The sequence below is a fragment of the Rhineura floridana genome, chromosome 1, assembly GCF_030035675.1.
Source record: "Rhineura floridana isolate rRhiFlo1 chromosome 1, rRhiFlo1.hap2, whole genome shotgun sequence".
Taxonomy (NCBI): Eukaryota; Metazoa; Chordata; class Lepidosauria; order Squamata; family Rhineuridae; genus Rhineura; species Rhineura floridana.
This window is the reverse complement of record NC_084480.1, coordinates 154084216-154102599: the sequence shown is the minus strand read 5'-3', so window position 1 is coordinate 154102599 and position 18384 is coordinate 154084216. Positions and strand designations below refer to the sequence as shown.

The window sequence follows — 18384 nt, the reverse complement described above, 5'->3', positions numbered from 1 at the left end:
GTGTGGCAGTAGGGTGATGGTAGAGTTGTGTTGCTTTTCATTCATCAGTTGGCAGATGGGGTGGTAGAGTCACATTATCTGCATACATTTAATATTTCCCAAATTGAACTCTACCAACTTTGAAGTGCGTTCTTGATGCTGGACCTAACAGAATCACTGGCTGAGATTTGCAGATGTGACATTAGACTGGGTGCTGAAGCCTCCCATAGGGATAGCTCTGTGAGATTTCCATATTCAGACAGATGTTATTGTGTGTGGGTCACGTCTGGACATAACAGCAAAGTTGTGTGCAGATAAAATTCCATGCATCCACGGCTCTATAATGTCCGAGATAGAAGCATCATTTGCCATGGATTGTTTTCATTTCATTTTTCCCTCAGATATTGACAGTGGAAATGTTTCCAACAACATGCTCATTGAATCTTTGCCTTTCTTGGCTAATAAATATGTGTAAGGAGAGGTTGCTTTCCAGATATAACACCATTCACAATTATTATTAATTCAGGTGCTCTATAACATTTTAAATGATGACAGGGAAGGTGCTATGCCTCTTAAGTAGGCTGTTAGCCATTTGTTCCCTAGGGGATCTTTGAGTTTTGATGACCCAGTAAATCACAGTCCAATATCTGAGCTCCCGTTTCCAAGCAACGTAACTGAGCATAGGGTTGCTTAGCAACTCCAGGCATACCTGGATGATGAAAATATTCTTGATCTTTTTTTAGCTTGGTTTTCACTCAGGCTGTGAAAATAAAACTGTTTTAGTGGCCTTAGTAGATGATCTTCATATGCAGATCAACAAGACAAATGGTACCTCTCAGTAACTTTTGATGAGGTGGGTTATTCAGTACTGCTGGAGCAGTTACAGAGCCTAGTGGTCGTATGGGAACTTGACCCACAATGATTTCAGTGAGGACAGGCACCCAATTAAAGATGCTTTAGAACTGAACTATACATGGAGCAGAATGAAGAGCTGGAATGGATTGTACCACTTCAGAATCTAATGGGTGGTTGTGTCACATTTATGAATGTTCCCCTATATTAAAAACTCCCTGCAAATAGAAAATTACCTTGTCAGGCAAAGGGCTGGGCTATTACCTTTCTCTCTCATGTGCCATACAAAAAGTGTGGGTCATTAAAATGGTATCCCCCACTTGCACTCTGAAGTGATACAGTCTCTTATACCACCTTGGCATTCAACCATTCCAATCTGCTACATTAGGGATGAGGAACCTGTGCCCCCCTAGATCTGTGGTTCTTAACCTTTTTTGGGTCGCAGATCCCTTTGAGAATCTGATGAAAGTGACTGACCCCCATAAATAAATAATAAAAATATTTTATTGCATTGGAAATTGATTTTCTTCTGCATCTGGTTCATGGACCCCTAGCCGTCCATGGAACATAGATTAGGAACACCTGATCTAGATGTTGGATTCCATGGTCAATGGTCATGAATAATAAGTTCCCCATCCCTGTGCTATGTGTTTAGGCCTTGCCCCAGTCAATTAATCAAATGCATTTTAATTAACCATTTTTAATTAATTAAAATAGACGTATCAGCAATTAATTATTAAATATGCAAAATTATCATACGAATAAGAACAAATAAGGACAAAAAGTATGTTCTGCAACAGAACAGCATCATCTTAGAAGAGCTCTCTCTCTTGTTTTTACTTTATAAGCTGCTTTGGGATTCACTTGAATGGAAAGCAGCATATAAATACAATAAATCAAATTTATTGTATTTGTTGTATTGCACTGAGCAATGGCCTTATAGGCCCCTTCCAACTCTACGATTCTAAATCAATTCTTCTAAGGGGGCGCCACTCACCCTCATTTTTTGTAATAACTAGTATCAAAGAGAATATTTAACAATGCAAAACCTGATGCCTGATTAATCTTTTTCACTTATCAAAAGATTCTAACTGATCAGTCTAATTGATTGGCAGTGCAATCCTATACAGTACATGTCTACAGAGTAGTAAGTCCCACTGAGTTCAAAGGGGCTGTAAGTTGGTATAGCAATGCAGCCTAAGGGTGATATTTTACTTAAGATTTTTTTTTATTAAGCTGTCTATAAATGTTGTTAAATCAATTCATCCATCTAATGATGCTTGATTGTTCAATTGATTTTTGCTTGCACAGTGAAATTTTCCCTTTCTTCCCCACTGCAGCCCTGCCTCCTGCACACCTCCAAAATCTGCTCCGGAGAGTCCCTAACCCTCTAGATCAGATTTTGGGGGTGCACAAGGGGGGTTCAGGGGGGAGCAGAGAAAGGGAAAGTCCCATTGCAGGAATGAAAATCTGTTTGTGTGACACTGGAGGTCACTTACTGTGGCTAAACTTTGCAGCCCAACTTTCAATCCAACCTCATGAACCACTCTCAAAGGAAGCAAAGATAGTGTGGCTTTCTCCCGCATTGCTATTCCATATTTTGTTTGGGAGAGGTATCACAGGATCCCCCCAACTACCCTGACCTTTCCCCCTTTATCCAAGAGAACAATAGTCTTGGTTCTTTATTGTTTCAAGTTAGGGTGACTGATGTAATGAGGATAAATAAACTAAAACAATACAGAACAGAAGGAAGGGATCATGGCAGATCTTGGTAGCATGGAGGTTAGCTCATCTTTTTAGATTACATTTTTCAACTTTGGATACACATGTGGTGGCCCCATTCAGGACTGCTTTCAATCAATTTCATTTATTTGCCAGTTGTGACCTCTCTTCGATCACTTGTAAAGGAGCTGGTCCAATTATTCATTACAATTATAAATATTTTTAAAAAATATATCCTGCCTATTTCTCCAAAGAGATTCAAGGTGGCTAACAAACAGTAAAATAAAATAAAAGACAACTCCTCCAACTATACATTCAATAAAATAAGTTAACAATACCCAGCTTGTTTAACAAATAGCCTAGAACTGAAATTCCAGCAAAAATTACACAATTAACCAAATAACTCCTTTGAAAGCTAGGACATCACTAACCATGTCAAAATGGGTAAAATATATGGTTTCCCTTTAAGAGTGTTTGGAAACTTCAGCAGGTACAAAATGGGACAGGTTATTTACTGACAAATACAGGGCAGTAGAGGAGGAACCGTTTAGTTCAGCCTTTCCCAACCTTTGGGTCCGCAGATGATACTGGACTACAATTCCCATTATTCCTGTCCATTAGCCATACTGGCTGGGGCTGTTGGGAGTTGTAGTCCAACAACATCTGGGGACCCAAAAGTTGGGAAAGGCTGATCTAGGTGCTTCTTGGCAACCTGTTTGCTTCTTGGACCAGTTCAAGGAGCTGGTGATCACCTGCAAAGAGTCATTAAAAACTCCATGGATCTGAACACCTGAGGGAGTCTCTCTCTCCAAATTCTCTACCTCTCTCATCCATTGTCTCATCCATTATCTTAGGTCTAAAGACCTCAACCTTGTAGCAGTCTTTACAAAAACACTGCAGTTCTGATACTTCTCGCTGAGACCTTTGGTGGCATTGAGTACAATTTACTACAGGTAGGTTTATGTATGCTTGATAATTGCCCTTTACTGCGGTTGACATTTTTGTGTGTGTATAGTCTTTAATGTGGGATCTTGTATACCTTCTTACCTCTGCAGAGCTCAGGTGATAAAACTGTGTCTGGGCTGTGCCACTTCAAACTCACATGACTGAATCTAGCCTAGTCTTCTATGCTAACTTTCTATGCTGAGGAATTTTTTTGCATATGGAGGAGCATTTAAGTCATGTGAGTCCACCTGCAGCCTGAAGTGGTAAAATCCAGAGACAGATTTATCACTTTTTTGTGAAGTAGACTTGAGTAGCTCTGGTTTGTTTCCTCCCTTGTGCAGCAACATTAGGAGCAGAGGAGCAGCATCACCATGTCTCCCCTTCACTGCTGCCCCTCCTCCTCTCTCCTTCCCTTACTTTTAATATTTTGCTGCTGCAGCACACCTCCCCCTCTTCTCTCCCTCATTCTGAGGAAGGGAAGGGGGCCCTTTGTTAGAGCAAGGCATTTTGGGAGAGGTGGCCAGAGAGAAAGAAAACATCTAGCTGCCCCAGGAAAGCAGCAGCTCCCGGGCCACTTCTCCTAAAATGCCTTGCTCTGATGAAAGGGTGGTGGAGAGGGAGATGTGCTGTTGCTGTGTTAGCAGCAAAATATTAAAGTGGGGAAAAGAAGCAGTGGAGTAGCACGAGAAGCAAGCAAGTAGGGCCCTGGGAAATGCTAACTGGCCACCCTCCAGCCCCTGCTCTCCATTTTGCCTAACGATGGGCTGGTCCTACCCACCATCTACAGACAGAGAAAGTTGAGGGGAACAGAAATTGCATATGCAGGGAAGAAGAATGCACTCTCTTATGCTGGTCTGGCATTCTAATGTTCTCTGTAGCCAAAGGTATTCTTAGAATGAATAAATATTTCACAGGAGGTCAAAAGATGATCTATTAAGTTGACAAAGTGCTGATGTCCCTAACTCCAGTTTCAGATGTAGAGGGCTTCTCACAGCAAAAAGCAGAAGATAGAGCCACAAGGGGGAGAAAACCCCGCATCTGCTTTAGTGGCTGTTATTTCTTACCTTGTTTAAGCTACGTGCAGCACTATCTTTTCCACCAGGTGTCAAGTTCCGGAGCTGCACATCCAACAAACCCACCAACTGATCCATGGCACGAACCGAGTAGGTGATGTCCCCAGCATTCAGGTGGTTTTTTGTTTGCTCGGCAAGTTCTCTAGCAACGTTGGCAGCTGTCTCTCCTGACTTCAGCTACAGTTCAAAGAATGTGAGAAAGTGTCAAGATATTTCACTGCCTCAGCTAAAAAAAGTCTGTGTTTTCATATCAGGGAGAAGGTACAGGATAGTTTCATCACCATTATCATCATCAATATGTATAGTGCTTTCCAGTGTTTGAAGTGTTTTGCATACATTATCTGGCTGTAATCCTTACAAAAGCCCTGTAAAATGGAGGGATTAAAAGACCACTCCTGCCTGTTGATCACCTTCAGTCTTGTCAATGAGATAGAACACAAAGAAGCCACCATGTTAAAAGTTAATAGATAATAACACTTTCTCAAAATGACTAAGGGTTTTATCCAACATAACACCAACTAACTGTCCCATCAGCCCAAAGATTTCTGTTTGCACAATGGGACTTTTACCCCCTCTTCTCCCCTCACATACCCCCTAAATATGTTCTTGGAAGTACTCCAACCCTCAAGCAGATTTGGGGAGGGTGTGGTGCATGCCCTGGCTAGGAGGGGGGAAGTCCTGTTGCGCTAGTGGTAATCCTTGTGCTGATGGAACATGTAAGGTGAATGGGACTGTGTATATTTGGCCAGAGGAAGGGTGTGTGTCCATAAAGAGCCAATAAGGCTTTGATCCTATACGCACTTAATGTAGTTGTAAATCCCACTGAAATGACCGGGGCTTACTTCTGAATAGACATGTATAGGATTTCACTGTAAAGCAGGCTGGGTAAGGTATATTGGAAAGAAAAGCAACTAATTCAAAACATTAAAATGTAGGACAGGAATGAAGAATATTTATTTGCATTTATCACTAAAACCTGTTCTGATGATATGCTACATAATTTAAACCAAGTTGTGAATAAAGAAGCCCTTGGTTTGAATCTCGTTTCTTCTGTGAATTCACTAGGTGGCCTTAGGCCTCTAAGCGCACCCCCCCATCTGCTGTATGGGGGATAATAATACTGTCTTATTTCATTAAAGAAGGATGCCTGCTGACAGATCTGAAAATCAGCACCAGCAGTGAAACTTCATGGTGGATTGAGGCACCATATAATGGCAGCTCCTTTTTTTCTTCCTTTTCTAGGTATTAGCCTGATGTACGATTACAAAATCAAAAGGGTAATTTTGAGCTTTAGTGCTTAGAATCATCTTATGGGGAAAAAATCTACAGCTGAGGATCTCAGGCTGTAATCCTTAGGAGTACGTCTGAGTGAATTCAGTGGAGCTTATGTCTGGAAAGACATATATAGAATTGCACCTAGCAGAAATTGTGTAAGAAAACATGTTTGATATATTGTAGAGATGAGCAGAACAAACTGGTTTCACTCCTTAAAAGATTTGGTTGGACTGAATTTTACATCCCACTTCTGTGAGCTTTTCTGGGCTCCAGTGGGCTCCATCATGGATCTGAGGCAGTTCCAAAGCTTTCTGCAAAAGACATGACTAGAACTACTTAGTGCATGTCTTGAAAGGTTTATTGCACTGCAGAAGCCTCTGGAATTGTAACAAGACTATGCTATAATGTGGTGCATCCCCCTGGTCCATTCTGGTGGGATTCTTGTTTCCCACATGCAAGCACAGTGTTATCCGCTGGCCAGTTGTCAGCACACTTGGATGAAACGGATTATTTGGATCCATACCAATCGGGTTTCAGGACTGGACATGGTACTGAAACAGCCTTGGTCGCTCTGGTGGATGATATGAGGAGGGCATTAGATAGGGGAGAATCCACCTTTCTTGTCCTCCTGGATCTCTCGGCGGCTTTTGATACCGTCGACCACGGTATCTTGTTAGATCGCCTGGAAGGATTGGGAATAGGAGGCACTGTTTTGCAGTGGTTCCGTTCCTTTCTCTCTGGCAGGCATCAACAGGTAGCATTGGGGGATGAGGTTTCAGACCCTTGGCCCCTCACATGTGGAGTGCCACAGGGCTCTATCCTCTCTCCCATGCTATTTAACATCTATGTAAAACCGCTGGGAGCTATCATCAGGAGTTTTGGGCTGCGATGTCACCAATATGCTGATGACACGCAGCTCTATCTCTCCTTTAAATCTTCACCAGAGATGGCTGTGGAGACCTTGTCCAAGTGCCTGGAATCTGTGAGTGGGTGGATGGGAAGGAACAGACTGAAGCTCAATCCTGATAAGACCGAGGTGCTACTTGTGGGTGACAGGGGGAGGTTGGGTGCGGTTGACCTACAGTTTAATGGGGTAAGTTTACCCCTGAAAGATCAGGTCCGCAGCCTCGGGGTGGTTCTTGATTCCAGGCTGTCCATGGAGGCTCAGATTTCGGCAGTGAGCCGGGCAGCTTGGTAACAATTACATCTCATACGGAGGCTGCAACCCTACCTCCCTATTCATCAGCTCCCACTGGTGGTACACGCCCTGGTCACCTCTCGATTAGACTACTGCAATGTGCTCTACGTGGGGTTACCCTTGAAAACGGTCCGGAAACTACAACTGGTGTAGAATGCAGCGGCGCGGTTGCTTACAAACAGCCGCCGCCGTGATCACATCACGCCAGTATTATTTCACCTACATTGGCTTCCAGTTGTTTTCCGGGCCCAATTCAAGGTGTTGGTATTAACCTTTAAATCCCTATACGGTCTCGGCCCAGTTTACCTGAAGGAGCGCCTCCAGTACCACAAATTAAGCTGCCCAACTGGATCAGCCACACAGGGCCTTCTCTCAGTCCCACCAACGAAAACAGCTAGGTTGGTAGGGACTAGAGAGAGGGCATTTTCAGTGGTGGCCCCCACTCTCTGGAACTCCCTCCCATTCGATCTTCGCCATGCCGCTTCCCTGGATACATTCCGCTGGGCCTTAAAAACTTGGCTCTTTGGACAGGCCTTTAGGATTTCCGGGGAGGGCTAACTTATTTGGGATACTTATTATCTATTGATTGCCCTAACTGATCTCATGCTGCTGTGATTAATGACTTCATTGTATTTTATCTGTATTGTATTGTATTTTACTGAATTTTAGTTTGTACGTCGCCTAGAGTGGCTTCGGCCAGATAGGCGACATAAAAATTAAATTTTATTATTATTATTATTATTATTATTATTATTATCCAGTGCATCAGAAAGATGGAGAGGAGGGGGGAAAGGGAGAAAAACACACATCCTTTTTTTCTCTTGCTGTGCATCTCCATTGCTGCTCTCACCACAAATTAAATGGAAGGAAAAGGGGGGGTGATTTGGGGCTGGGGCTTGCAGCTCTTGGGGACAGGAAAGGGCAGCAGAGAACAGGGCTGGCAGGTGGATGGGATGTTCTGGAATTCTTTCCTGGCTTGGATTTTGATCCAATCTGGTCAAGGATTCAGATGCTTTAATTTGAAGCAAACTTTTAAGAGCTCCTAAAGTTAGTTTCCAAGCCTGGCTTGGGAGAACATTTCTTCCCATTATAGATTTTCATGCATACTTTCCATCTGTGAAATCTGATACCATCTCCAGGTTCTCCTGCTCTTAAATACCCGCTCTTAAATACCCATCCCTGAGGTTTTCCTGCCATTATACACCCTTCTCTCACCTTTGCAACCAAATGTTCCTCTTTTTATTCCCCTATCTAAATGTCTGGTCTCACTAATCATTATTGCTGGCCAAAACATAGAAGAATAAAGCTTGTACCCACAGGGACAACTGTGCCTGTAAAATGTTGTTGAAAATTACTAGGGTTTGGGAATTTTAAAAAATAGGTTGTAAAAATTACGGTTTATTTTTAAACCCTACTTTTTAAAATTCCCAAACCCTAGTAATTTCAAAAAAAAATTACAGACACAATTGTCCCTATACAGTTAAGACATATTAAAATTTAATTCTATCACAAACCTATTCACAAACCCCCCTCTGGGATGCACACCTTAACGTGGTGAGGGGATTTGAGAGTGTTGAACAAGCTAAGAGCAATGCTGTCAGGAGTCTAGGCCAAGAGGCTAGACTCCTAGCAGGGGCACCCAAGGCGGAATGGTCAAAGCTGAAACACCAGACTAAGATGCATACAAACTCAGAGGAAGGCAATGGTAAACCACCTCTGAATATCTCCTGCCATGAAAACCCTATGAACAGAGTATCCAAAATGCAAAACCAGATAGTGCTGGAAGATGAGGCCCCCAGGTCAGAAGGCACTCACCGAGCTACTGGGGAAGAACAAAGGACAAGTACGAGTAGTGCTGTGACTAATGACGCAACTGGGTCAAAGCTGAAAGGAAGCCCAGAGGCTGATGCACACAGATGCGAAAGGAGAGTCCGGAGTTGTACGACGCACACAATAGGAACATGGAATGTGAGAAGCATGAACCAGGGAAAGTTAAAAATTGTCAAGCAAGAAATGGAACGCCACAACATTACAATACTTGTTGTGAGCGAACTAAAATGGACGGGAATGGGACATTTTCAGTCAGGCAACTACAAAATATTTTATGCAGGAAATGAGAAATTAAGAAGAAATGGGGTTGCTTTAATAGTGAGAAGTGATGTAGAAAGAGCAATTAGGAGCTACATCGCAAGGTCTGAGCGAGTGGTATCAATGACATTAAACGGGAAACCTATCAACATAACCATCATCCAAGTCTATGCTCCGACGGCAAATGCAGAAGAAGAGGAATTGGAGAGATTTTACACAGAAGTACAGGAAGAAATTGATGACACACCAAAACAAGATGTGCTGATAATCATGGGGGTTGGGATGCAAAAGTAGGGAACAGAGAAGAATTAGGAATTGTGGGAAAATGGGGCCTAGCAGACAGAAATGAAGCAGGAGAAAGACTTTCTGAATTCTGTGAAGCCAATAATTTGTTTCTTGCCAACACATTTTTTGAGCAACCATAAAGACGGCTGTACACATGGACATCACCAAATGGTCAATATAGGAATCAAATTGATTATATAATTGCTGGCAGAAGATGGAGAAGTTCTATACTTTCTGCGAAAACAAGACCAGGTGCAGACTGCGGTACAGATCATTCACTGGTCGTATAGAAAATCAGAGTAAAGGTAAAGAAGACCAACAAAGCACTCATAATGCCAAAATACAATTTAAATAACATTCCAGAAGCATATAAAGATCAAATAAGGAACAGGTTTGAGGCTTTAAACTTAGTTGATAGAGAACCAGAAGAACTATGAATTGAAGTCAGAGACGTCATCAGGAAAGAATGCAAAAAGGCAATACCTCTAGTTAAAAAGAGAGAAAGACCTCAATGGATGACTGAAGAAACTCTTACAATGGTTAAAGAGAGAAGGAAAGCAAAAGCAAAAAGAGATAGCAACACAGTCGGAACCCTAAATGCAACAATACAGCGACTAGTACGTAGGGACAAAGAGAACTATTACAATAATTATGGTATAGAAATAGAAGAGGACAACAAAAAGGGAAGAACAAGAGCCCTATTCCGAAAGATTAGAGAAATGAAAGGGAAATTTAAACCAAGAGTAGGGATGTTGAATAATCAACGGGGAACACACTGACTGACCGAGATGAAATAAAAGGAAGATGGAAGCAATACACTGAAGAACTCTATAAAAGAGATGCCAGGATGACAGATTCATTCACGGAGGAACCATATGATGAAGAACCAGAAATTTTAGAATGTGAGGTGAAATAATACTTAAAATACTTGGAAGAAACAAATCACCAGGAATAGACAGCATACCGATAGAGTTGCTACAAGTTATTGAGACTGAATCTGTCTAAATTTTGACAAAAATCTGTCAAGAAATATGGAAAACTAAACAATGGACAACAGACTGGAAGCATTCCATATACATCCCAATTCCAAAGAAAGGGGATCCAAGGGAATGCAGTAATTATCGAACTATTGCCTTAATATCCCATGCAAGTAAAGTAATGCTGAATATTCTACAACAAAAGCTCTTACCATATATTTTATTTTATTTATTTATTTATTTCATTTCATTTTTAAACCGCCCATAGCAAGTACCTCTCTGGGCGGTGTACAAAACAGAGTTAAAATACAATGTTACAATAAAATCCATTTCAAATATCAAGAAAATTTAAAACATTAAGGTGAACAATTAACATTAAACATTAAAATGCCTGGGAGTATAGCCAGGTCTTAACCTGGTGCCTAAAAGAAAATACCGTAGGCGCCAGGCGTATCTCCTCTGGTAAGCTGTTCCACAATTTGGGGGCCACCACAGAAAAGGCCCTAGATCTAGTAGTAATCCTCCAGGCATCTTGATGAGTTGGTACCCGGAGGAGGGCCTTAGATACTGAATGAAGTGGACGGGTAGGTTCATAGCAGGAGAGGCGTTCCACAAGGTACTGTGGTCCCACACCGTGTAAGGCTTTATAGGTCAAAACCAACACCTTGAATCTGGCTCGGAAACAAATAGGTAGCCAGTGCAAACGGGCCAGGACAGGTGTTATATGTGCGGACCGATTGGTCCTCGTCAGCAGCCTGGCTGCCGCGTTTTGCACTAGCTGAAGTTTCCGAACTGTCTTCAAGGGCAGCCCTACGTAGAGCGCATTACAGTAATCCAATCTAGAGGTTACCAGAGCGTGAACAACTGAGGCGAAATCGTCACTGTCCAGATAGGGGCGTAGTTGGGCGACTAAGCGAAGATGGCAAAATGCATTCCGTGCCACCAAGGCCACTTGAGCCTCAAGTGACAAGGAAGGGTCAAAAAGGACACCCAAGCTACGAACCTGTTCCTTCAAGGGGAGTGTAACCCCATCTAGAACAGGTCGGGCATCCACCATCTGGGCAGAAAAGTTCACCAACAGCGTCTCGGTCTTGTCTGGATTGAGTTTCAGTTTATTAGCTCTCATCCAGTCCATTATCGCGGTCAGGCAACGGTTTAGTACATCGACAGCCTCACCTGAAGAAGGTGAAAAGGAGAAGCAGAGCTGCGTGTCATCAGCGTACTGATGGCAACGCACTCCAAAACTCCTGATGACCGCACCCAGAGGCTGCATGTAGATGTTAAAAAGCATGGGGGACAAAACCGATCCCTGAGGGACTCCACAATGGAGAGTCCAGGGTATCGAGCAATGTTCCCCAAGCAATACCTTCTGGCGACAATCCGCTAAGTAAGAGCAGAGCCACTGCCAAGCAGTGCCCCCCACTCCCAACTCCGTGAGCCTCCCCAGAAGGATACCATGGTCGATGGTATCAAACGCCGCTGAGAGATCAAGGAGAATCAACAGGGTCACACTCCCCCTGTCCCTCTCCCGACAGAGGTCATCATACAGGGCGACCAAGGCTGTTTCAGTGCCAAAACCGGATCTAAAACCGGATTGAAACGGATCCAGATAATCGGTTTCATCCAAAAGCGCCTGGAGCTGAATGGCGACGACCCGCTCCAAAACCTTGCCCATATGGAGCGAGAAATGCTAGACGGCCCAACTGGATTTAGAAAGGGAAGAGGCACCAGAGATCATATCGCGAACATACATTGGATAATGGAACACAGCAAGGAATTTCAGAAGAAAATCACCCTGTGCTTTATAGATTACAGCAAAGCCTTTGACTGTGTAGATCATGAAAAGAAATGGGGGTGCCACAGCATCTGATTGTCCTGATGCGCAACCTATACTCTGGACAAGAGACTACTGTAAGGAAAGAATATGGAGAAACTGATTGGTTCCCCATCAGAAAGGGTGTGAGACAAGAGTGTATTTTATCACACTATTTATTTAATCTATATGCAGAACATATCAAACGGAAAGCAGGACAGGACCAAGATGAAGGAGGTGTGAAAATTAGAGGGAGAAAGATCAATAATTTAAGATATGCAGACAATACCATAATATTAGCAGAAACCAGTAATGATTTGAAACGAATGCTGATGAAAGTTAAAGAAGAAAGCACAAAAGCAGGACTACAGCTGAACGTCAAAAATACTAAAGTAATGACAACAGAAGATTTATGTAACTTTACAGTTGACAATGAGGACATTGAACTTGTCAAGGATTATCAATACCTCGGCACAGTCATTAACCAAAATGGAGACAATAGTCAAGAAATCAGAAGAAGGCTAGGACTGGAGAGAGCAGCTATGAGAGAACGAGAAAAGGTCCTCAAATGCAAAGATGTATCACTGAACACTAAAGTCAGGATCATTCAGACCATGGTATTTCCGATCTCTATGTATGGATGTGAGAGTTGGACAATGAAAAAAGTGGGTAAGAGAAAAATCAACTCATTTGAAATGTGGTGTTGGGGGACAGCTTTGCGGATACCATGGACTGCGAAAAAGACAAATCATTGGGTGTCAGAACAAATTAAACCAGAACTATCACCAGAAGCTAAAATGATGAAATTGAGGTTATCATACTTTGGACACATAATGAGAAGACATGATTCATTAGAAAAGATGATAGTGCTGGGAAAAACAGAAGGGAGTAGAAAAAGAGGAAGACCAAACAAGAGATGGATTGATTCCATAAAGGAAGCCACAGACCTGAACTTACAAGATCTGAACAGGGTGGTCCATGACAGATGCTCTTGGAGGTCACTGATTCATAGGGTCGCCATAAGTCATAGTCGACTTGGAGGCACATAATACAACAACATTAAAATTGCATTCTATCACAAACCTATTCAAAAGAAGATCCCATGCTTTCAATCAATACGAGTGAGGGGTATGACTGTTACCAACTAGCTCCACCGTTGACATTGATAATGCAGCTAGCTCCATCCCCTACTGTATGCACATACAGTGCATATGTCTGCAGAGAGAAAGCTTTTGCGCACACACTTGTAAGAGTGTGGATAGTGTCATGATATGATTTAGTCACTAGATGTTACTAGATGTTTTATAGCTGGGTGGAGTCAGGAATTTTACATGAAAGAAACAATAAAGTTATTGTCTAGATTCCCAACTTGGTGTGTTCTCTAAGCCTTCCATGACATAGTGTCTGAAGTAGAGTTTTAAACCCACAGATTCCTACCTAAATATAGAAAATGGTACAGTTCCCTGTAGTGGAAGCCTATATAGCTTTAATATTCCAGCAGCATGCCTTTGTTAAGGGCAACGGTAAAAGACAGCAGACATGTAAGTGGGGAGATGTGGGGGGGGCACGGATCACGGAAGGGGAGCAGAGGGGCAGCTGAGGGGCCCCCTGTAGCTCCAGGGGCTGTCAGGCCAGTGCCCAACCTGGCCGCCCTTTAGAACCGGCCCTGCCCAGATGGTGCAAGAACTAACCACTACTCTAAACAGTCCATTTTTCTTAGGGTATCTATTTTTGTAAAACAGTTGTGGCAAATTCAGAAGTGCAGGTTCCCTTTCTAATAGTCACAGCCATGCCCCCTCATAGCTATGCCCCTTATAAGATCATACAACTTTCTGAGATTATAGCATGATCTAGCCAGGCTTGAATACTACTTTCTGCTTCTTTCTTACTGTCACCATTTGACTATCCTTTGTTGCTGTCAGAAATATTGCTTGAATTACTGAATTTAGTGCCTATATGTTAATCTCCTGCTGCTACAAACTGCCTGATGATGCAGATGGAATGCTATCATCAGGATTCACTATCTCTTCTTCTGAAACTACAGAATTTTCACTCTCTGCAACTTGTCTTGGCTTTTTGAAGGAGGAACTAATAAAGGCTTGCTTGTATAACTGACTCAGAAAGCCCTACAGCTGTAAAGAAAAACACAAACTTTTTAAAAACTGCTCTGTGCATAGTCCACTCTGTTCTTTGCTCTTGGGTAAAGACAAAGCCTCTTTTTCCTAAATGAAGGAATTCACACTCTAAGCAGGGCAGGCACTCATTTTGTATAGGAATTTGTAACCTTTTGAACTTTGCCACCTTCTATGACACAGGAAGGAATTTTTCCATCCCCTTCTCCTATCTCCCTGGGTCACCCTCTCCTTCTTCCACACATACTGTACCTAGAATGCTAGAAAAAGAGAAGGGCTTTAGCCCATTCAGGCATTTGTTATCATCATGTGGTAATATAAGGGACTTCCTTTCCTGAGTTTCTCCTTCTTGGCTGCCATACTAAGACTCAAGAGTAACTGCATTTGGGCAGAGCTTAGGAGGAAATGTAAACATGGAAATTCCTGTTCCTAACCACTGGTGTGAGCTGCACCGCACAGACATTCTTAACCATATTCATTTGCATTTCACCTTACTATGCACGGCATACACACACATATAACATCATTAAAAACACACACGCGTGCACATACACACACACACACACACGTTCCCCCCCCCTTCCTCCTCTCTTACTCCTGGCTTTGGGCTGGAACAAAACCACGTATCTTACTCCTTCCCCAATTTTTTGCTGCTAGGTTGAGAATGAGATCCTTGTTAATGACTTCTCCCACAACAATAGACACCCCTAGGAGCCAATCAGCGTGAAAGGGGGGTAGGTTAGCTACTGAGAACAGCCTTCTCAGTAGCTGACTCACCTCTTTTCACTCTGATTGGTTCAATCAGCAGGAAAGGACAAGGAAGCATGTTAGAAGACTCTTCTCAGTGGCCAACACACTCCCTTGTCACGCTGATTGGCTCATGCTAGAATGCTAGAGACATAGGGACTGTGCTGGGACTTGGCTCCCAAAAATGTAAGGGGTCTAAGACCCCTGAGACTATGGAAGCCTGCACCCCTGTTGTAAAAACAGTGACTCTCCTTAAGAGATTATACTTAACTAATAACAAATATTCAGTTCAAAATAGAAGCAGGGTGTCATATCACAATTATGACCTACACAGGATTCCAGAACCCCTAGATCTGCATAAGGCATAGATAAGTTTAAATATCTTGTGGAGTATCCCAGATTGTCTTGAATGCTTTATCACAGAAACAAGCGACAAAGGGGAGGAGTTTGTATTCACCATATATGTGATAAAAGGTCATAACCTGGACAATCTCTTCCATTGTTACATAGCTTCCATCATGGTAAACAATTTGAGTAGATTTTTAAAAGCTTAGTGAAGCTGTAGTAATAGAAAAATATGTACTTCCAATACCAGAGGAGCCATTTCCAATCTGGATGCCTCAAGTGGCTTCTTGGCAAATATGTCTGACAAACAAGACCACTAAACTGACTAAGCTAATCACAATCTTTGGACGTTTCTGCTTTCAGCACCTGCCATTTGGGATCACAAGTACTCCTGAAAAATTTCAAATTGTTCAAAGAAATATGAAAGAACTTAGAGACATAAAAGGATTAATCAACAGCATCCTAACAGATGACATATCCATGGAAGACTATGACAAAATGCTGGCCATCATCTTGAATTAGATCCATGAAGACCTTTTTTGCCAAGATGAAATAAGATTTTTTTTTGTCCTACAGAACTGAGATACCTTCTGGGTATGGTCAATTCCTTTCTCTAACTAGGTCAATATTTGCAAGACATCTCCCAAAGAGGTGCAACCACTAAACCTACTACTGAAACCCCCCATGTTCTGGTAATGGGGTCCAGGTTTGGAGGCTGATTTTATGAGCATTTCTATAACTGGCACAATTCAGTGTGGGAACTATCTTATTTAGAGTAAGGAGCAAGTGTTTATATAAAATTTAATGACGAAAGGTTGTGACAGACTCCAGCTACTGTGCAAGGACAAAATAAAACACTCAGATCCTATTCTGTTCAGAATTAACTTGGATGAACTGTCTACCCCGAACTAATATATTCTAAGCAGTTATTTGTTGATGGTTTATCCTTCCATCCCTAATTCATAAAATCCTGTTATGTGAGTCATCACTAGAATGCATATACAATGGACTAATGATATGATTCAGTATCAGGCATCTTCACATTTTAATATTTATCCATGGAATTTTGCATTGATTTGAATATATTTGGACAGTCCTAGGCTTGGTCAATCTAGTCAATAAGGATCAAATATAAGAATAATTGCTACTGCATATTGAGTGTATCTTATCAGTAGGGTTGCAACTTCAATTTATTAATCAGTTAATAAATTAAGAAAGATGCCAAGATGAATCAGATAAGTAACTGCAAAAACTATGAATAACAGCCACCATTTTAGAAAAGGTATTTCCCTTTCTCCCATACATTGGAGGGAATGCCTCCTTTAAGATGATATCTGCTACAAGAGATATGTGCAACATCTAAAACCAAAGAAAGCCATTAGTCTTTTGCTTCATAAGTATTGCTTTTTATTATATGCAACATTGATTAATTTTGATTAAACGTACTTAATCAACGGTTTCTTTATTTGGGTAATTTCCAGAGAAATAGCTGTGTTAAGATTTTTGCAGCAGAAACAACAAAGAGTCTTGTGGCATCTTAAAGAGTAACAAATTTATTATGACATAAGCTTTCATAGACTACAGTCCAGTTCCATCAGATGCATGAATGATTGATGCATGTGATGAAACTGGACTAAAGTCCATGAAAGCTTATGGCATAATACAGAGGTTAGGCTGCAATTCAATACAAATCTCCTCAGAAATAAACTCCATTGGGTTCAATGGGACTTACTCCCAGGTAGGGGGGTATCGGACTGCAGCCTAAGTCTTTAAAATGCCACAAAAATGCTCCCTGTTGTTTTAATTTGGTAACAGCCCAAATTCTCACTGAAGGGCTAAAAATTAGTCTTGAGCTATACCACTTCAGAGTGCATGCAGGGACTCACATGATGAAATGGATATATAAAACAATTCTGCACATATACAAAATTAGATGTTGGGAAGAAAGGCTCCAGCTTAGCCTTCTCCACGACATCCTTGTTTTCTATGCGTGTGTGTGGTGTGAACCATCATGTGAGCCCCCAGTGCCCCCCACCTGTAGTCTGAAGTCTAGCCCAGATACAGGTTTATCTCTTCAGTGACAATAAGGCTTCTGGGCAGCTTTGGACGTGATTTTGCTGTAAGGGAAGCCAGAAGTGCTTCAAGTTTCTCATCTTGCATAGATAGTTTCACAACTGGGAGAATGAGAGAGAAATACAAAAAGCCATTTTGGATGAGCCTGAAATGTGTAGAAACAGGAAATGAACGATCACTGTGCTTTTTATAAATGTATGTCAAAATGGTGCTTTCTACATAACCCCATCTCCATCACATCTAAGGCTATGTCAAATAGGAAGAGGTTTAAAATAAAAAAGACATATATTTTTTAAAAAATTATAAGAGATCACAACTGCAGCCACTACTATGTACTGAGGATGGGAGAGAGATTAAATATTATTTAAGCCCAGTACAAATAGTATAAATTGCCTCAGTTTCTAGTGATTTAACATCTTCTCGCTTGGGTCATAATGAAAGTACGAGTAAGACAGTCAAAATGGAAACTACTGGATATGGAGATGAGGCAAAGCTAAAATCTTTTGATTCAAACATTAAAGGATATCACTTGTGGAAATCCAACCTGGAGTCCAAATGTTATAATAATTCAAATATATCTGGGATGTAATGTATCAGGATTCATGGGAAATGATGTGACTCCCCAACTAATTTGATACCATTAGAACAGGATTCTGGACAAGAGAAATGCAGTGCATTTTACCATTTACACGGCTGAAAAGGCATCAGTTTTTACTTTGAAATGCACCCTGCTACTTTGACAGTGTGAAGTGCTGCAGTGGAAAATGAAAAGAGACTCTGACTGAATAAATGTTTTCTCCCAAGTGATCATGTAAGTTTGTCAGCTTGCACACTTTGTGTTAGAGACTCATAATCCAAAAATGTCTAAAGGAGGAAAGTG

The 18384-nt window shown here is 41.7% G+C and overlaps 1 protein-coding gene across 12 annotated transcripts in view; it reads right to left on the bottom strand.

The window, feature by feature from the left end:
• The window catches only part of ADGRL3 (adhesion G protein-coupled receptor L3), an 852526-nt gene that overhangs the window by 252893 nt on the left and 581249 nt on the right, over positions 1-18384 (bottom strand). For all 12 annotated transcript variants that reach the window (XM_061637965.1, XM_061637983.1, XM_061637973.1 and 9 more), the window contains one exon: positions 4563-4748. In XM_061637965.1, coding sequence (XP_061493949.1) covers positions 4563-4748 — 186 coding nt within the window. The remainder of the gene's footprint in view (positions 1-4562; positions 4749-18384) is intronic.